The 19,005-nt window shown below is 36.3% G+C and overlaps 1 protein-coding gene across 1 annotated transcript in view; it reads right to left on the bottom strand.

The window, feature by feature from the left end:
- CSMD3 (CUB and Sushi multiple domains 3) overlaps positions 1-19,005 on the bottom strand; it is a 604,389-nt gene that overhangs the window by 25,181 nt on the left and 560,203 nt on the right. The window contains exons 59-63 of the mRNA XM_008929222.3: positions 17,161-17,337; positions 13,486-13,665; positions 9,818-9,991; positions 3,258-3,431; positions 2,923-2,996 (exon numbers count right to left, since the gene is read on the bottom strand). Coding sequence (XP_008927470.2) covers positions 2,923-2,996; positions 3,258-3,431; positions 9,818-9,991; positions 13,486-13,665; positions 17,161-17,337 — 779 coding nt within the window. The remainder of the gene's footprint in view (positions 1-2,922; positions 2,997-3,257; positions 3,432-9,817; positions 9,992-13,485; positions 13,666-17,160; positions 17,338-19,005) is intronic.

Genomic DNA, 19,005 nt, shown 5'->3' with positions numbered 1-19,005 from the left:
ACCATTCAAATGTGACATGGTGATATTTGTGCTTTTGTTAGTGTAGGTTCCAGGAGGTCAGGTTTAGATACACCTTTAAGTCAAGCCAAGAATTGTGTTGTGTTTGCCTGAACTTTCAAAGTTTGATTTATTTTTATTTTTTAAATGGGACAGAGACATAAATTTAAACCTTGACAATTAAGTCAATTAAGTGACCCTATTAATATTAGTTGAAATATGAAGTATTTAAGAGAGTCAAAACAAACAAACAAAACAAAACAAACAACAACAAAAAAAACCCCAAAAACCAAAAACCAAACCAAACAAAAAAAACCCCAAACAACAAAAAACCTAAAGAACAAAAAAAAAACAAAACACCAAAAACAAAAACAAAAAACCCCCAAACAAACAAAACAAAAACCTCCTCACCCTGTGCTGGTCAGAAAACTATCATATATTCAGCAATAACAACTCATTATGCATTTGCCCATTGCAAATGCAACATTTTGCTTAATTTTATGTAAGTTCTTTTGGTCTGCTGTTTAAATGGTAGATAATTGGATCTATCAGACAGATGAAAATCAAAGCCATCTCATCTTTAGTATTTTGGAACAATTTAGAATTATTCTTTACCTTTCTATGGATAAAAGTCACTATTATCCCATTCATGCAGGAAGTTAATTATAGCATAATATAAATTCATTTATAATATTTTTGTGGTTTAAATGAATCGTAACATTATAGTATATATGATAATGCAATTTGTTTTTGGGATCTACGGACAATAACTTGTCTAGAAGCAATCATTTTCACTGTTGTTTCACAGTTTCATCTGTATGATCGATACTTTTACTCCATTCTGTATTAACTAAGCAATCATACTTAGATAACCAGAAATTGCACATTTAGTTGCTACATGTGAGTGTGAGCAAAAGTTGCTGGCTAGGTAAGGAGACTATAGCTCATATAGCTTAAATATGCTAGGAACTAACCTTACAGTTGTTTACAATTTATTTTTTTTTAGAATTTACAAGGTTGTACATTCTGATAAGAGGTACACCTCTTTTAGAAATGATTTGTCAATTGACATTTTGCCTGATATTTTCATGTTCTCTGTAAATGATGCTTTTACTCACAACTACAACTACACAATGAGAAAGACTGCATTAGCTTTGCCAAGGTGAGAAAGCTCATTAATATGCAAGAGAAACTGTGACGATAAAATCATAGAAAATGGTCATTACAATGATTTATTTGTTATATAGTTGAATAAAGAGTTGCCCTCTAGCATAATATTGTATTATAACCAAAGGAAGTTAACCTTAGACTATTCCTGCGTATTCTATCTTGGTATGAAACAGCAATCTAGTCCCTAGAGAAAACTGAGACAATTTTGTTTTCACTTGCATATGATTGTGATCTAGCACAATCTGAAAACCTAAATATTGCTAAAATAATCACTAAACAGGAGTAGTACTGCATAATGGCCATCAAAAAGGATAAACCAAAGAAATTTTTAGCCATGGAACTTTGAAAAGTCTTTAGCTACAATCTTTGCTTTTAAAAACTAACTACATTTTGTAAATTTGTTTAAATTTCACTCGACCCTTTCTTGCATTTCTAGCAATCTGCAGATTTTATTCCCCTGCTATTAGACGGGCACCTCATACATCTGTGGAGCTGCTACTGTACTCTTCTGTCCAGTCCTTCTCAGAGGTCTGGAGCTTTCCACCCTGACATCAAACACGGATGTAGCAGGATAGAATAGGCTCTCTCTTTGTTTGCAAGAGCCCTAGCAAATTATAGAGTGCATTTTTGCATCTGTAAACCATTCATTCATGAAAATGTCTCACTGACATGACTGTTTTGTGCTAATCGGAAAATAAGAAGTTCAAAATCATTTTCAATTTTACAATTCTTTTTCCAACAGAAACATATGCAAACCCCATTTGCCACAACACAGCCTTGTAGAAAACGTGGCCGACAGCCTCCTGGGATGCAGTAGGAAGAGCATTGACAACAGGTCAAGGGAAGTGCTTCTTCCTCTCTGCTCAGCCCTGGTGAGACACAAATAAGTGCTGGGTCCATTGCTGGGCTTGCCAGTGCCAGAAAGACATGGACAGTACTATATTGAGTAAAGTGATGGGCCACAAAAGTGATTAAGGGACTAGAGCATCTGGAACACAAGGAGTAGTTGAAAGAGCTGGGATTATTCAGTCTGTAAAAAAACCTGGGGGCAGGACAGGTAACAGTGATAGATTTTTCTTCAGCGGTGCCCAGTGACAGGAAATAAGTAGAAATTCAAACATAGGCAATTCTCTTTAAGAAAAAAGTGTTCATTTTCACTCTAAGGGTGATCAACTTGGAATAGATTGCCCAGACACACTGTCAAGTCTCCATCCTTGGAAATATTCAAAACCACCTGGACACAGCCCTGATAAACCTGCTCTAGCAGATCCTACTTTGAGGAGAGTTGGACTAGGAGGTTTCCAGAGGTGTCCAACAGCTTTCATGACTCTGTAATTCATTTGTGGTTCCAAAACCAGTGTATCAACACAATTGTTCTCAGGAAAATAAAAATTCTGCTTTTTAGAGTACATCTGCATTAGCAATTTGGCACACAGTATACACATTTTTAAGCAGAAAAAGCCTACTTGATAAATTTTAGGGAGTACTTATATATATATGGCAGGAGATACTGAAGGAGATACTGAAAGCCTTCAAGGTTTCAAGCAGAACTTGATCACCAGTTTTTCATGTAGCACACTGCTAATATGGACACAAGGTCAGTGTAATCCAACAGCTAGAAATAAGGAAACAGCAACACTGCAGCAAAGAGCTCTTACACAAGAAGTTTCTGAACCTATAACCAGAAGCTTCTAGACTTTGAGGTAGTACAAAAGCATTTTAATGTGGAAGTTAATAAAAAATATCATACTCTACCTGATAGCCAAATGTGTTGTTTTGTGACCCATGTCTTGGGACTCCTGGATTTTCACATGCTGTGCGAGTAGGTTCTTAAAAAAAATTACAATACATTAAAGCCAAAACAAATTACAGCATTTTAATTAAATACATGAATGTATCACAACATTAACCTTGTTCAATAATATGCAATAAGTCAACACAGAGACAAAAATAAAGTTACTTGATTCTTACAGAGTACAGAATAACTCCAAGTTAATTCAAAATAACTGAAAACTCCTAGATTGAGTTCCTTATCTGGAAAAGAAATAATAAGCATTTCAAAAAATTGCAATACATGAGTTTAACCATACCTATACATCGAGGAGAAGACCCACTCCATGTGCCATCTGCTTGGCAAATCCTGGTGCTGGAGCCAACCAAAACAAAAGGAGGATTGCAGCTGAAAGAGACTTCTGACTGATAGATGAAGCTTTTGCCTTCTCTTTTCCCTTGAGCAGGTACTCCAGGGTCACCACAAAACTTTGCTGTGAAAAAAGATATGATAGAAATGGAATGTGTCATTTATTAAAAAACATAAAATTAATATTTAGCTGAACACAGTCAAGCAATTACTCCAAATTTTATATTTATTTTATTAAACAAAGATCAAATATGGAAACACTTCATAGGAGTTCAGAGAGACTAGATAGCCAATCTTTAATCTGCCTGATTGCAGTAGGTTTGCTAGTTGTTCAAAATGCATTCATAGTGCGCTTGGTCAATACCTGAAACTTTATAAACAAGTTGACAACTTGTTTAATAATGTCCAAACATCCACAATTTACCTCTGCCCCAAACCACATCAATCTGCCAATCTACAGAAAGCAATCAGAGATTATACAAAACTTTCTCAATCTCCCCTCTCCTCCTCCTTTCTGACACCTATCCGGTGCTGAACATTTTTGTATAATTAAAATATTTGTGAGATAAATTTTAGGAATAGTGAAGTCTTGCTTTCGCATCCTTCATTGAAAGGTAAGGTTTGGTATGTATGGAAGTACAATACTTGAGAGTTAGTACAGCTAACAATAATAAAATTTAAAAAACTAACAAACATATTAAAGAAACTTCTGCAACAATTTAAAAATCAAATACTAATAAACTGTTATTAGACAGGGTAAATTTCACTAATAAAACCCTATTTTTAAATTGATATTTTTACTTTATACCTATTACCTAAAGAGTCCCTATGCCTATATCATGTCATAACTCAGTAAATGTACTGCTGGCAAATTTACTGGCCTTCTCCCGTATAAAGTACTGATTATTGTCAGAAGTTGAATTTTGAATAATTGATCCAGGAAATTAAATCAGTTATGGTAAACCCTGGGTCATCAGACTATATTATTTCCTGACACACTACGGATTCCAATATTGTGGAGTCTAATTTCATATCAAACATAAAGTACTGAAATAATCATTAAAAAAACTAACTTGTATGTGTGCAATGATGTATTTCTAAAAAGGCATGCTGTACAGACAGTGGAATTTTGTGCTTCATCTTTCTCTTCTATGAACAAAATTTATATTACATCTCTCAAACAACAACCATCAAAATGTATTTCTAATATCTCTGTCACCTATGTTTTAAGCTTTCCAAATGACCCGCTCACATGAAATGCTCCTGCTCTCCTTCTCTTACTACAGGCACTGACTGTATAGGAAATCCATATAGTTCACAAACATTGGTGAAAAAAAAAATCTGTAGCATACCAGAACCTATCATTTGGAGATAGTGCCACACAGTGTACCTCATTGTATGAATGACAGATCATGGTTGTAGTATGCTTTCACTAGAAAATTCTGTGTCTTAATTTGAAAATACATGAAACATTTATAAATTTTTAACACAGTGGCTTGAAATTGTCCCCTAAACAGTTCTTTGCATCAATGAAGTAGCAATTCTCAAGGGAAAAACCATTCTCGCATTCAAAAATAGGGGTTTCGTAAATTTATTCATTTTTTCTAAAACTAGGTAAAATCCACCACTTAGTTGTCAGTCAACTTTACCTAGTTACTGAATAACTACTGAATACCTGCCTTTTATATAGGTAACCATGGAAACCAGACATCATGGTAAAACACAGCTATTTTCCTCTGATATTGGAACAGAGGACTACAGAACAAAATAAAGTTGCAGCAAACTGGAAGTTCTATGAGTGCTTCCACTCCCAGTGGAACTATTTTCCCAAGGACTCTGAGAACCTTTAACAAGGCAGGACGATGGAGCTCTGACACTGAGACTGTGAGGCTAATTTCATTCTTAAAAGAAATTTAACTGATTAACAGAATGTTTCCTGTCGTGTCTGATGGCAGCAGCGAGAGCACCTCTGGGAGATGTGCCCAGGTAGAAGAGCTGCTCAGCGTGGTAGCAGAGCTTCATGAGGAGGTTTTCAGGCTGATGAGCATCAGACAAGGAGATGGACTGGTGCCCTCATATCCCTGAGATGGACATACCAGCCAATCATGACAAAAGAAAGAAAGGATCCCCTCCCCTCTCATCACCAGGCAGAAGGAGGGGCCTAAGAGATGAGGGGAAATGGAAATAGGTTAATTCCTACTTAGGGGGAGCATGCAAATCCCCTCCCAGCCTGCCTGACCTTCCCAGGTGCCCTTATACAACAGGTATGAGGCCCTGGAATTGGATGGACTGATAACTGAAGATGCAGATGAAGGTCTTTCTGGGATTGGAAGGGTCATCTAGGGCAAGATAGCCTACCCTCTGCATTATGATCACCTCTGTCAAATAAAAAAGAAAGGTAATTTTCACAGGTGACTCCCTTCTGAGGTGAAACCAAGGGCCCAATACGCCGACCAGACCTAACCCATAGGGAAGAATGCTGCATCTCTGGGGCCTGGGTCAGGGACTCTCTAGAAAGAAAACTCTAGTTTGGTACAGCCCTCTAATTAGTATCTGCTGTTCTTCATATCCACAGGGATGAGGTAGCAAAGAGAAGTCCAAGGGTGATCAAAAGAGATTTTAGGGCCTTAGAGCAATTGTTTGAAGGCTCAGGAGGACAGCTAGTGTTTTCTTCAATCCTTCTGGTAGCAGGGAAGAATATTGAAAGGAATAGGCAGACCCAACTGGTCAACAGATGGCTCTGAGGATGTGTAATTGGGGGAACTTCGGGTTTTTCAACCTGATGGGATGCATCCTTTTTAGAAAAGAAAAAGGATTTTTGTGCAGGAGTTAGCAGGGCTGACCAATAGAGCTTTAAACTACACTGGAAGAGTGAAAGGGAAAAAAACCAGGCTCACCTGGGATGACACACCAGCAGTAGGATGACATGCCAAAGTCTGAGGAAGTGCATGCTAGTGAGATCCTTCAGTCTGCTTTATGAGGCATTGGGTGCAATGAACAATATTTGTAATGTTCCTACATGCAACATATGCAGCATGAGGAACAAGTAAGAGGAGCTAGAAGCCTTGACTCAGTCCCAGAAATATGACATCCTTGGCATAACCAAAACCTAGTGGGATGAGTGCTGTGACTAGTGTGCCAGGATGGAGGCTTACACACTCTTCAGGAGGGATAAGCAAGGCAGGTGAGGTGGGAGACTATGGGGGGCGGAGGGGTTGTGGAGCTTGCTGTTGATTATGTGTCATGGTTTAGGAATGGTACACTCCAATTAAATGCCCTCACAAAGACTCTCCTAAACCATACTGCCACTCTCTTTTGCTCCCTGCCAACCCCACAACTCCGTTTTCCCTTCCTGCTGTAGGGGGATAGAATTGGGAGTTGGAGGCATAAAAGGCAAAGATCACGGGTTGAGATAAGAACAATTTACTAGAAACAGCAATGAGAAAAGAAAACAAACAGTAACATTAATAATATTAATAACAAAAGTGTACAAAAGGGAGGGGTGATTTATATGCAAAATGTTCACCTTGGAGCCTGACCCAACCCACAGCAGTTTTCATGACCAGAAGCCCTGCCCTTCTCCTCCCTTTCTCCTCAGGTGGTATAGAAAAACATCTGGGCCTTAGCCACACCTCCTCCCAGCTACTGCAAAAAATTAACCCTGTCCTGGCCAAAACCTGGAAATTATGGAATGTTAAGAGCCTTTGGATTAAGGAATACACATAAAGCAGATATTGTCATGGGAGTCTACACACAGCCAGGATGTCAACACTGACAAACTATTCTTTAATGAACTAAGGAAGACCTCTAAATCAACTGCTCTTGTCCTTATGCGGACTTCAACTTGCCAGATGTTAACTGTGAATACTACAGGACAACCCTGGATGTATATCCAGACTGGGGGACTGCTGCTGGAAAGCAGCAGCGCAGAAAGGGACCTGGGAGTCCTGGTTGACAGCAAGTTGAATAAGATTCAGCAGAGCCCTGGAGACAGAAGGGCCAACTGTGTCCTGGGAGGCATCAGCCAGTCAAAGGAGGTGATTGTCCAACTCTACTCTGCACTGATGTGGCCTCACCTTGAGTACTGTGTGCAGTTTTGGGCTTCACAATATAAGAAGGATATTAATCTATTTGAGAGTGTTCAAAAGAGGGCCCTGAGGGGAAGCCATACAAAGAGTGGCCAAGGTCACTTGGTCTATTCAGCCTAAAGGAGAAGAGACTGGGGCAAGACCACATCATGGTCTAAAGCCTCTTCCGAGGAGAAGTGGAGGGGCAGGCACTGATCTCTTCGCTCTGGTGAGACAGTGACAGGACTCAAGGATGATGAGGGAATGGCATGAAGATGTGTTGGGGAGGTTTAGGTCATATATCAAGGTTCTTCACCCAGAGGGTTGTCGGGCACTGGAACTTCACAGACTTCACAGAATATTCTGAGTTGGAAGGGACCCACAAGGATCAGCGAGTCCAACTCTTAAATTAATTTAGTCCTGTACAGGGACTGAACCCATGATCTTGGTGTTATTACCACAATGCTCTAACCAACTGAGCTAATCTCAGGGTCAACAGGCTCCTCAGGGAAATGGTCATGGCACCAAAACTGACAGAATTCGAGAAACATTCAGACAACACTCTCAGGTACATGGTGTGATTCAGGACTTGGACTTTGATGATCTTTGTGGGTCCCTTCCAATTCATTATATTATATGATTCCATGATAGTTCTATGATTCTAAGTTATATCTGTAGTTAGGACTTTTCTGACATAGGCCTACATTTTTGCCATCTATTGCTAAGCTTATAAAACCAGCAGTCCTTTACTGAAATTACTGCATGAGTAATTAAGCAAACAAATTTACACGGTCATAGATGACAAATACTCAACCAGGTACATGACTATATTCCGCTCTGGATAATTAATCCATGTTATAACTAGACCTTGCATCTCTTCAGCTATAGGCTCTATGGAACCAAGCTGGGAACTAAATTTCTGATGTCAAGAACTGGTTAAAGATTGCTCATTGAGAATGACTTTCACCAGCTCCCTCTCATTTCTGCCAGATGGCAGCTAGCTTAAGCTCTTTGACAAGTACTGGCTGCCAATTGTTTTCTCTTGCAAGCCAATGGGTAACCACTGCACATCAACAACATTCAGTTAATGTAGTCTCTGCATGAAACAGTCTTTAAGTCCCAGGTAGCTGCATTCTGTGGCAAATATACCTATTAAAACGTTTAAAGGTGGAGCCTACTTTTTCAGAGTATATTGCAGCATTGAGTATTCCAACTTCAAAAATGACAAACAGCTTGTGGTATCCAAAAATGAATAAAGAATACCATATTCCAATCAAGAACAAATGATGAAAATGATTTTTCATGGTCTTTGTTGTTCCTAATACAATGGACTCTAAAGGAGCTCCACATAGAGAACTTAAGCAACAAATATTGGGGTTTTTTTCTTACAAAAAACAAAGCCTTTCCTCATGTTCCACCTCTGGCATATACAGTTTCAGCAGCACTAAGAAACTGTTGTCAATGATATAGGAATGTAATTGGGAAAAAAGAAAAAGAAAAGATGATCTATAGGATATTCTTTTACAGTAGTAGGATATAGCCAAAATAGAGAACATTTTTGAAAGGGAGAGATTAAAAATGCAAAAAATAGTAAAATAATAAAGAAGGGCATTTTGCAACATCTAGCAAGCTACCTGGCAAGCTCAGCTACTTGGCAAGTTTGAATTAAACTGCAGAAAATGTAAAGCCAAGAATATGATATGATCCTCTTCCAGTTAGACTCCTTTCTCAATACTATTACAGGATAGTATAGCTATTCTACAAATAACTTCAGTACCTCCTTCTTCAGTGCAATCAACTGAATATTACAATTACTTTTAAAAGATTTCTTAAATAATGAGTGGAATTTGCTTCTGTAATGAAATTTGTAGCAATACAAAAATCCATCAATGTTATAACTTTCAGATTAACAAAATTTACTGCATAAAATATGTAACTTAATTTAGTGTGGGGAAAAAATAGACAATTCCCATAGAATCACCCTGGGGCCTAGTCAACATTACAGTCAGAAAAATTCCTCTGTGATATCACAGAAAGTTTAGGATGAGTAATGAGGAAATAAAAGAAGTTATAATGAAAGTTATTCTATTCTATATGTATTGGATCTGAAAACAAGACAGCACCTCTTAATCTTGGATTGCCTTAGATCATGTTGTATGCATTGCCAATAACATTTTTTATGTGTGTTTTTGTCTGAGGACTCCTACATGCACACACATATATTCCTACAACTTCCTCAATCTATTATTTACATTATAATTTTGGAAAACTGTAGGAATTTTAGGAATTTTTGGAAGGATTGTACTTGTCCCAGGTTTAAAATTAATTGAGCCACTGCAGGATGGAGGGGTGAGAAGGGACTGAGGAAAAAAAAAAAGTGAAAATTTTAAAAAAACCACTATAGTTGAATAGCAAAATACAGGACTATAAAGCAAATACTTACGTAAACACTGAGGTACTTCACCACTCCATGTTCCATTCCCAACACAAGTCAAAACAGCAGGAAAAGAGAGTTCATATCCTGGAGAGCAGACATAGCTAATGCTAAATCCCCAGTCCAAGTTTGTTCCTTCCAACCTTCCGTTAGAGATCTGCGGAGGAGTTGGGCAGGTAACAGCTGCAATAATATTCAATATAATTAGGCCCAGCTGCTGTAAATATCCCTGGTGTACACAATTACTAGAAGAACCATATGGGCTAATTTCACCTTTTTTAGAGGACAATACAGTCAGGACATGTTATCTTCCTCACTGTATTCTTGCCACATTTCCTGAAGTTAGTACTTCTGGTTTCCTCCATTTAGGAGACAGTGGATGATTGATGAAGTGTCTTAAACAAACCAAGATGCTGCATCAAATCAAATAGGAAGACTACCTAAAAATCAGTATGGAAATTATGACGTGTACAACATTTAAGATATGTCTGGTAGTATACTACAAAATTATTTTGTTTGTCTTTTAAGACAACATAGATTACAATTACCTTTCATTAGTGTAGTAATAATTAAATATTATCTTCCTGTTAACCATTTTAGGCATTTGCTAGGTATTAATGCTCAGGAATAAAACTGTAGGACAACTTTTCCAAAATATTACTTGAAAGCCTGTTTCTAATTTTCACAGTTTAGTTAGTAATTGCTTTGTGAGTAGCACCTCATCAAAAAGCATCTAGCTTCTAGCTAGAGGGAGAAAGTGTAAGGATTTGTAATCCCTTGAACCTGTTAGTGTTGCTACCTCTAAGGTGGCCAACAAGAAGTATTTCAGTATAGATTCTAATTTCCAGGTCTCCCAGGAAAAAACAGTTGTAGGGAAGAGGACTGAAAAACAGTAGGACAGTAGAAATAAAGAGATATAACTGTTGTGATGAAGATAGAAGTGACATTCACTGGATAATGGTGTAATAAAAGACAATAGTTAATAAAAGGTGAAAGGAAAAAAGTATTAATGAAACTAAATTAAAGAAACTCTGAAGCAAAAAGAGAAAAGGCAAAATTTAGACGGAGTTACTAGAATTAATCAGATAGACAATAGTGGTAAAACAGAGGAAGTTTGGAGAAACTGTGCTGGCAAAAGAGAAAGAAAGCAAATAAAACTAATATGATTTAATTTAGTGGATTAAAGAGAAGATGTGGTGATTAAAAATGGAGGGAGGAAGTTAAATGCTGCACCCATATCCTTTAAACTTATGTTTAGACAGCTGTCAGCTTGCGAGCTCAAAAGAAGTTAGAGGTACTAGTTTAGGAGCATTGTGTATGTGAATGTGATCTGCAGACAGTTCACCACGCACCATTTTGCCATTCTTATCATACTCTTCAGTGAGAGAATCTCAACTATATGAACCATAAAGGTACTCTGCAGCACCATTCATAGCTGTTTGAGAATGCTGGATGAAAGTAGTACTGTTACCAAATAACCCTTTGCCAACCCGTAAAACAAATCTAAATTTTGAGGCCTTGATTTTGTCCCAGAAAAGGACATGATAGCTTTTTCCTAATTTTTATGATGTTTTAATAAATGTACATCAAAACAAGTACTCCAAGAAGCAGAACTCTGTCCTCATTGTCCAAGAGCTTCATGAACTGTTCTTTTATAGGGGTCTTATATAGTTTTAACTTCTGAGGTGATTAATAAAGGAGGGAATACCAGTGAATAATTGGGAAAGGGGAGAGAAGAAGTAGCACGAAAATAGGTGCAACACCAGAATTTTGTGGTGAGAAAAGCAAAACAAAACAACACCCAGCAACAAGCCAGAATGCCTCTCTATTTTGGTCAGAGTTAGGCATAAATATGTACAGCAATGTTTCTCAGTTTAAGAACTACAACTATATTACAAACGCAAGTCTGCAAAAAAGACAATGCTTGAATATTTGAATATTCAGTTGCAGATGAACATGCATCTTTTTCCAACTAGGCATAGCAGAGAATTATTTATATCTTCTCTTTCAATGGCACAGAGACAATTATACATCCAATTTCTGCCCAGTTCATTTTCCAATTATTTTAACTAAATGGTACCAAAGGACCCTGGCACTTCATTCTGACAGTAAGAACTAACTGTTATACATTTCAAACACCCTACTGCATAGAATATATTACTTTTGATTACGCTATTAACTTATCTAGTGTACTCACACAAGTAGAACGAAATTCTTAGAACACTAGAGATTCTTTATATGGTTATTATTTAGTGTTTATACAAGCCTTAAATATGTATGAGGCAAAACCAGAAAGACTCAAAAATTCAAAGTTAAAACTGGCAGTACAACTATTTCTTTGTATGGTGCTGTTTGAATCAAATCATAGTTAGATCTTCTGCTCCCACTTAGGTGCCCTGTAGACCTTAAGAATTTGAGGATGGAAGACTATATCTTAAATACTTTTTCTTTCATGATCTAGCTGTTCACTTACAGTCACTCTTAGAGACAGACAGACTCTTGGTCAATAGTACCACTATAGCTGTTCTTCTGTTCTTAAAATAAATATGAATTGAAACTGAGGCAGGCTAAGAGCACAGTGCAAATAGAAAAAAAAGTGTAATGTTAAGAGGATCTCAAAGTTTGATGTCCTCAAGAATGTGTCAGGAAAATAACTTTAAAAACTGATATTATCAAAGGTGAATTAGCATTAAACTGTACTTGGTAAGATATTGGGGGAATTGCACTCAGCAGTAAAAAAGTAATTGCAAATGGGGTGAAGCCTTGAAATTAATTTATTTTGATGAATGAATTCAGGGCAGGAAAGTGAGAACTGCTGAACAGCTATGTTACTGTGCTTCCTGAAAATGAAACAGAAGGAAGATAGATAAGAACAAAACAGACACAAACTTAACTGACTAAGTTTTGAAAGAACAGAGATCAGACATGCTTAGTGTGAACCCAGAAAGAAAACACCAAAATGCTAATGCTGCTTCTCTACAGGTGTACTAACAGGAAGAGTGAGAAAAATTACTGTAGAGAGAAGTTACTTTAGGGTTTAGCAAGTGAGTTTCTCAGAGAAAGTATTTTTGATGAGACAGATAAGTTTGTCTTTCAGTAATATTCAGAATCTTTGCTGTTTAAATTTCAACAAGCATTAAACAAAACAAAACAAACAAGCAAACAAACAAATAAACAAAAAAACCCAAACAAAAATCAGGTATGCAATTAGAAGAGAGAAAAAGATTATCTTGAAATTAAACTAAGATGAAGCAGAAAAATCTTTATTGTGAAATTTACTAGAAGAATTTAGTCTTTTTGTAGCATGATGAGTCTTAAAAGTGCCCATCTAATACAGGAGGGATCAAAGGAAAATCTTAGTATTATAGACAGGGTAACTCAGAACAATTTCCCTTTGACAAAGTTCTGTATCTACACAGACCTTTCCCAAAGGTGTCTTTCACATGTTTGAGTGTTTTTGTAAATGCAGGGATATATAAATGGTTATTTTTATATGACATGCTAACTTTATAAACCATTATTTCATATTGGATAATTAAGTTTAGCGACAAAATAATAAAGTGTTTTACAGTAAGTTTCGATTTCTCTGGAAATATACAATAAATTAACAATTTACAATCAACAGTGTATGTAAATGTAATAGAAGAAATAGTTGACAAGCAAAATAAGTGTTGTACCTTTGCATGTTGGGATTACTCCACTCCACGTGCCATTGCTAGTACAAGTGCGAATTAAGGAGCTATTTGCTTCCATTGTATAACCAGGTTGGCACATATAAGTAACATTTTGTCCAACAACATAATCATCACCGTATCTCATGCCATTGGCTGGGACTCCTGGATCTCCACAACTGATAACTGCAAGTAAATAGTTGAGCAACATATTTGAAAATCTAAATGAGATTTATCTACATGTGAGGGGAAAAACACAGGACAAAACTAGGCATTTATTGGCAAAAAGAAGAAGAAAAAGGTATCAAAAATCTTATCTCCAACAAGAGAAGATAAAGACATATGCCATCTTAATTAGCTGCTAAATTTATGTAGAGCTGTATAACAATTATATTTGGAGAACATAAGCACTTTCGTTTAACAGTAGAAGTAAAGGACTGTACAATTTTCATCAACAAAATGTCAAGATTATAAAATGAAAAAAAAAAAGGCAAGAAATTATCCATATGACACTGCCACCCTTTGATAGCCTAAAACTTTCCTATCAGATCAGTTTCATTAAAAAAAAAAGAGGATATCTATTATTTAGCTTACTTTTCCATGTATACATTCTGAAAGAAAATACAACCTGGAAAAATTAAGATATATGTCTGCAAAAACTTCAGAAATGCTCACATGGTTGCTATGTACATAAACAGATGAAAATATTCAGCCAACCCCCAAATGTTGGACTGTGGCTTACGTAAAAACTAGGTCTATGGTACTTTAATGAGTAGGAGTGGTTGTAAAACCTCTTGTGACTTCTAGTGTTAGGACATAATCTCCTAATGAAATCAAATATTCCTAAGGAGTTAATAAAGAGTTTTATACTGTTGTAATCTGAAAATAGTGTTAAAACAGATAAGATTCTTTCAGATCCAGTCAACTGGATCTATCAACTTCTGTTTTCAGAGTAAGAAATCTTGAGAATACCAGTCACAATCACAGAATGACAGAATATGCTGAGTTGGAAGGGACCAATCAGGATCATCGAGTCCAACTCCTGGCCCTGCACAGGACCATCCCAAAGAATCACACCATGTACCTGAGAGTGTTGTCCAAATGCTGAACTCTAATAAAAAGTGGTGGTTTTCAGGAAAAAAAAAGGGGGGGGGGAAGAAGGGGAAATCTAGTTCATATAAAATATAGTATTCCATGTGTTTTTTGGTTTATTTTTTTATTTTATAGTAAACTTGACAATGTCCCTACAGCTTTGCTATTGGTCCTGGAAAACCATGGGAGGCAGTTTCCTGGGCAGAAAGCATATCATGTCTACTTTTAAGTCAATGCCAAAGCATGATGGATGTGAATGGCACCCTCTCTGTATCCTGCTCTCCAAAATCACAAAAATCCATGACTACATATTCGTGATGTATTCTGGCCAGGTCCCTTGACCTAATAACTGAGGACTTGAGAATCCAAGGTACATATAGTATATATACCTTGCTCTACAGTTTATCACAGTTTGAGTGATCAGATACTAATTATGTGGCATATATAATAAATCTTAAGATGTCACGTCATCACTGTCTGCGGATACAGAAGACACTAGAAAACATATTACAGGGTTATCAAGGTTAGTCTAAAGTAACTAGTGCACTGATAAAGGAAAATCGAGATTGGCCTAATTTAGTTTACCTAGGAACACAGTAATTTTAATTTTTTTAAAAACTAAAAAGTCATAGATTTTTCATGGTCACTTTTCAAATAATATAAATCTGGAAAAGACAGAATCATAAGCATATTCAAATATTCTGCATATTCTACTTTTCTCTATTTAACATATCCCATTTATTATCCTTGATGTTCAAATTTTGCTAAAATCATCCCCAATATTTTTCCAAGTATACTATTGTTTTGACTGAATTAAAACATAAAGCTTATGTATTTCTCCTTTTTTTCTCTAATCTTTGTTTCATTTCAGTTGGATCACCACCACTCAGGTCACTATGGTAGGCAAAAAGGAGCTTAAATTGTTGTAGTGATCCTGACCAGAAGACCACTGCACACTGACGAGTCAGTGAACCACTACATTTAAGCTGGGGAGCCCCAGGCCTGTGCTGCCCTGTGCTGCACATCCAGCGTGGCCTTCAGACCTGAGCCACACAGATCTCTGGGCCAGGGCACAACCTCAGACAGCTCACGGCAGCAGAGTTGCTGCAGGCAGCCCCCAGTCCACGATTACCCCTTGCTGATTGCTGTCCTTGCTTTTTATTTAGCAGTGCAACAAGAAGCTCTCATGAGAACATTGTTTCTGTTCAGAAATGATATTGTTATTGTTATTTCTTCCTAAGAAAATCCTATAATAAATTGCAGAGTTGAAAGGGGAGAATCTTTGCTATAGGTCTGTATGACATGTTGCACATGGGACAGTCTTATTCGATGGTACACTGCCCAGGGTTCCCAGCATCTAAAGAGTATAAGATGTTAGCTCTAAAACCTAGCATTTTGAATGATATGCAAGAAGCAGTTGTAATAAGTATGGACTGGCTGTAAATTTTGATAACATCTGGACTAAACAAAATTGGCATATCCTGAATCTCCTTCCCCTTGTTTTATTAGGATACTTCTTCTATTAAGATATTTTTCTAGGTTTTAAGAAAAAATCTCATGTTTCTACCTGAGCAGTGTGATTTGAGAAGACTGTTTTGTCATGCTATTCTAAAATAAACAAAAAAATATTATAGATGCAGTTGACATCACAAAACATCTTTATCCTCAGTAAAATTAATCTGATTCTCATTATAATTTGGAAAATAATAAATAAATAAAACCAGGTTTGATGACTGTAAAAATAGCTGTTCACATGCTTAACAATAAAGACTGATTTAGAAATAACACAAGAAGTTTTATCATCTAAATTTTGAGCTCTATTTGGGTTGCTGTAAGTATGTTCAAAATTTAAACAACAGTTTGCTATACCTCTGATGAGGATCGTTTCCTCAAATGATAGGCAGTCTCATGAGTCACATAAATGTAAAATTTTCAAAATTGTTACTAAAAGATGAACTAGGACATGTAATAAAGCAGGAACAGATGGGCTTGAAAATAAAGTGTTGCAAAATGCTTATTATGAATGTGAGAGATGCTGAAATAGCTTCTGTTAGTTGAGTAGCCAAAGCAAGTTTAAGGTTAATGAAGAGGCCAAACAGAAGATGATATGTGAAAGCAGGACAACAGTTTTGACCTTGGAGTCACTACAAAATAATTCTCAGGTGTTTATGACAAGGTTTTTATTTTCTACCCTCTGAAAGACCAGAGTATTATAAGTTTTCAAGATGAAGTAAAGTAATTAAAATAAAAATGTCTGAATATGATGTATCACAAAACATAAACAAGATTTAAAATATACATACTAAGAAAGAATTCAAGTAGGTAGATCATGTAACCGTGCAATTGCTTGAACTGTGACAGCAGTTACAGTTTATATATTTTACTATATTGTGTCTGCCTTTAAAAAAACATAATCTTCACATTTGCATAGCATTATATTTTTAAAGTATTTCATGTACAAAATTATTCAGGAAATAGTGCAAGAAAAAGCTGAAAACTTAATTTATTGGTATGCAACGTCTATATTCTACTTTATTGTCTTTGAGAGGAGAGGAAAATCAGAGACTATTCATTAGAAATGTGTCTTACTTGTGCAGTTTGGCAAGGATCCAGACCATGTTCCATTGGCAGTGCACTGTCTTACAGATGATCCAGAAAGTATGTATCCTTCCACACATGAATAAATTACTGAATTAGAGAAAGTAGTTCCATCGATACGAAGTACTTTTCCATTAGCAGTTGTTCCTGGATTACCACACTGCACAGCTATAAAGGAAAATGTTAAATATTTTTCAAAATGCGGTAAAGGTGATTTTTGAAATAGGAATATCTAAGAATAATCCTTCTGCCAGCAGTGTTATGGTGGAAATCCACACTGTTGTCCTGAAAAATGTATGTTTTACCACCTACTGATAAGGCACATTGTACAGTAAATAGTTGTGTGCACGAATTAGTAGTTTTTACCCTTTTGTATGTAGGGAAACATAACCTAGAAATTTAGCTTTATAATCTGCATTAGTGAAAAGCTAATTTAGCTGCAAAAACGAACTCCCAATTATAAGAGAATACCTGATCTGCGTCTCAAGGATGAAGGACCACTGCCTCCCTAAGATCTTGCTTTATGGTGAAATTTCCACCGGCTGCCACAAGAGAGGAGCCCCAAAGAGGAGATAGAAGGACTCCCTGAAACAACATCTCAGCCTTGGCCATATTGACCAACATAACTGGTCTACTCTGGCCTCAAATCGGGAGGTCTGGTGAAATACCATCTATAACACTGCTGTCTCCTTTGAGAATGCACGCAGGATCATTCTTGAGGAGAAAAGACAGCGCGGAAAGAATCGTGCCTTGCAAAGTGTACCACCTGGGGAGTCTTTCTGCTGTGCCTTTTGCAACTGGACATGTCTATCTTGTATTGGTCTTTTTAGCCACCAAAGTGCTTGCAACAAGGGTGGGTAGTGCCTTCCCAAATCTTCGTTCGTGAAGCCTAGCCATGACAATGACAATTATCATTGTAGATTTAATTTTTATCTATAGTATGTGTGCATTTCTAGCATCACCAAAATATTTTTCCTAATTCAAAGCACAGGATGTTGTCAAATATTATTTCATAGGCAGGTGGAACCCTGATGTTTTCCAGTTCTTCAACGCTCGACTTGGGAATTTGAATGTGTCTTTCTTATGTGATTACATATACATACATCTAAACTATATGATCTAAATTAGAACTATATACCTGTTCATGCATCACCCATATCTCTATATATCTGTGAACTATATTTCTCATTTCAATAAAAAAAAAAATCACCAAAAGCATCTTGAAATGTAAAAGAGCTAGTTAATCTCTGTAATAGATGAGGTCAAAGAAAAATAGCAGTTGGTTCAGTTGGACTAAGTATATTCCTTCAGATACCAACATAAATATATATATATTATATATATATTTATATTTATTTACTTATTTATTTATGCAGTGTCAGGACAGCAATTGTTCAGCAGAAAGGACATAGAAAAATAAGTTTGTAAAATGTCATGACGCTTTCATAGAGGTAACAAAGTCAACAGTGATAAAGTGGAAAATAAGAGCACAGGTTCTCAAATTGTTTTATGCTTTTCAGGAAGCTTTTATTTGCAAAATAATCTGTTGGAAATTATCTCCTATTTTGAAGCAAGAAAATTTAGGTAATAAATTATTCTCCATAAATATCTTGTTGGAGTTTTCTTTTATGGTAATTCTTCTTCCTTTAAATTTCCAAATTATTTTTTACAAATAAATTTGTTTCTGCATTTTGTTTTCTATTGAAAAATAATAATGTCAACAGTACCAGTAATTGAAATTTTAAGCCAATTATTTATATATAGGTGTATCTAACGAAATCCTGACACTGACATTTTCCTAAAACTGAGCTCTTTTGTCTCAAATTCAGGTGTATA

Source organism: Manacus vitellinus, unplaced genomic scaffold, assembly GCF_001715985.3.
Source record: "Manacus vitellinus isolate BGI_N305 unplaced genomic scaffold, ASM171598v3 scaffold_1_pilon, whole genome shotgun sequence".
Classification (NCBI taxonomy): Eukaryota; Metazoa; Chordata; class Aves; order Passeriformes; family Pipridae; genus Manacus; species Manacus vitellinus.
The sequence above is the reverse complement of the archived record's forward strand: the minus strand, read 5'-3'. Positions and strand labels throughout refer to the sequence as shown.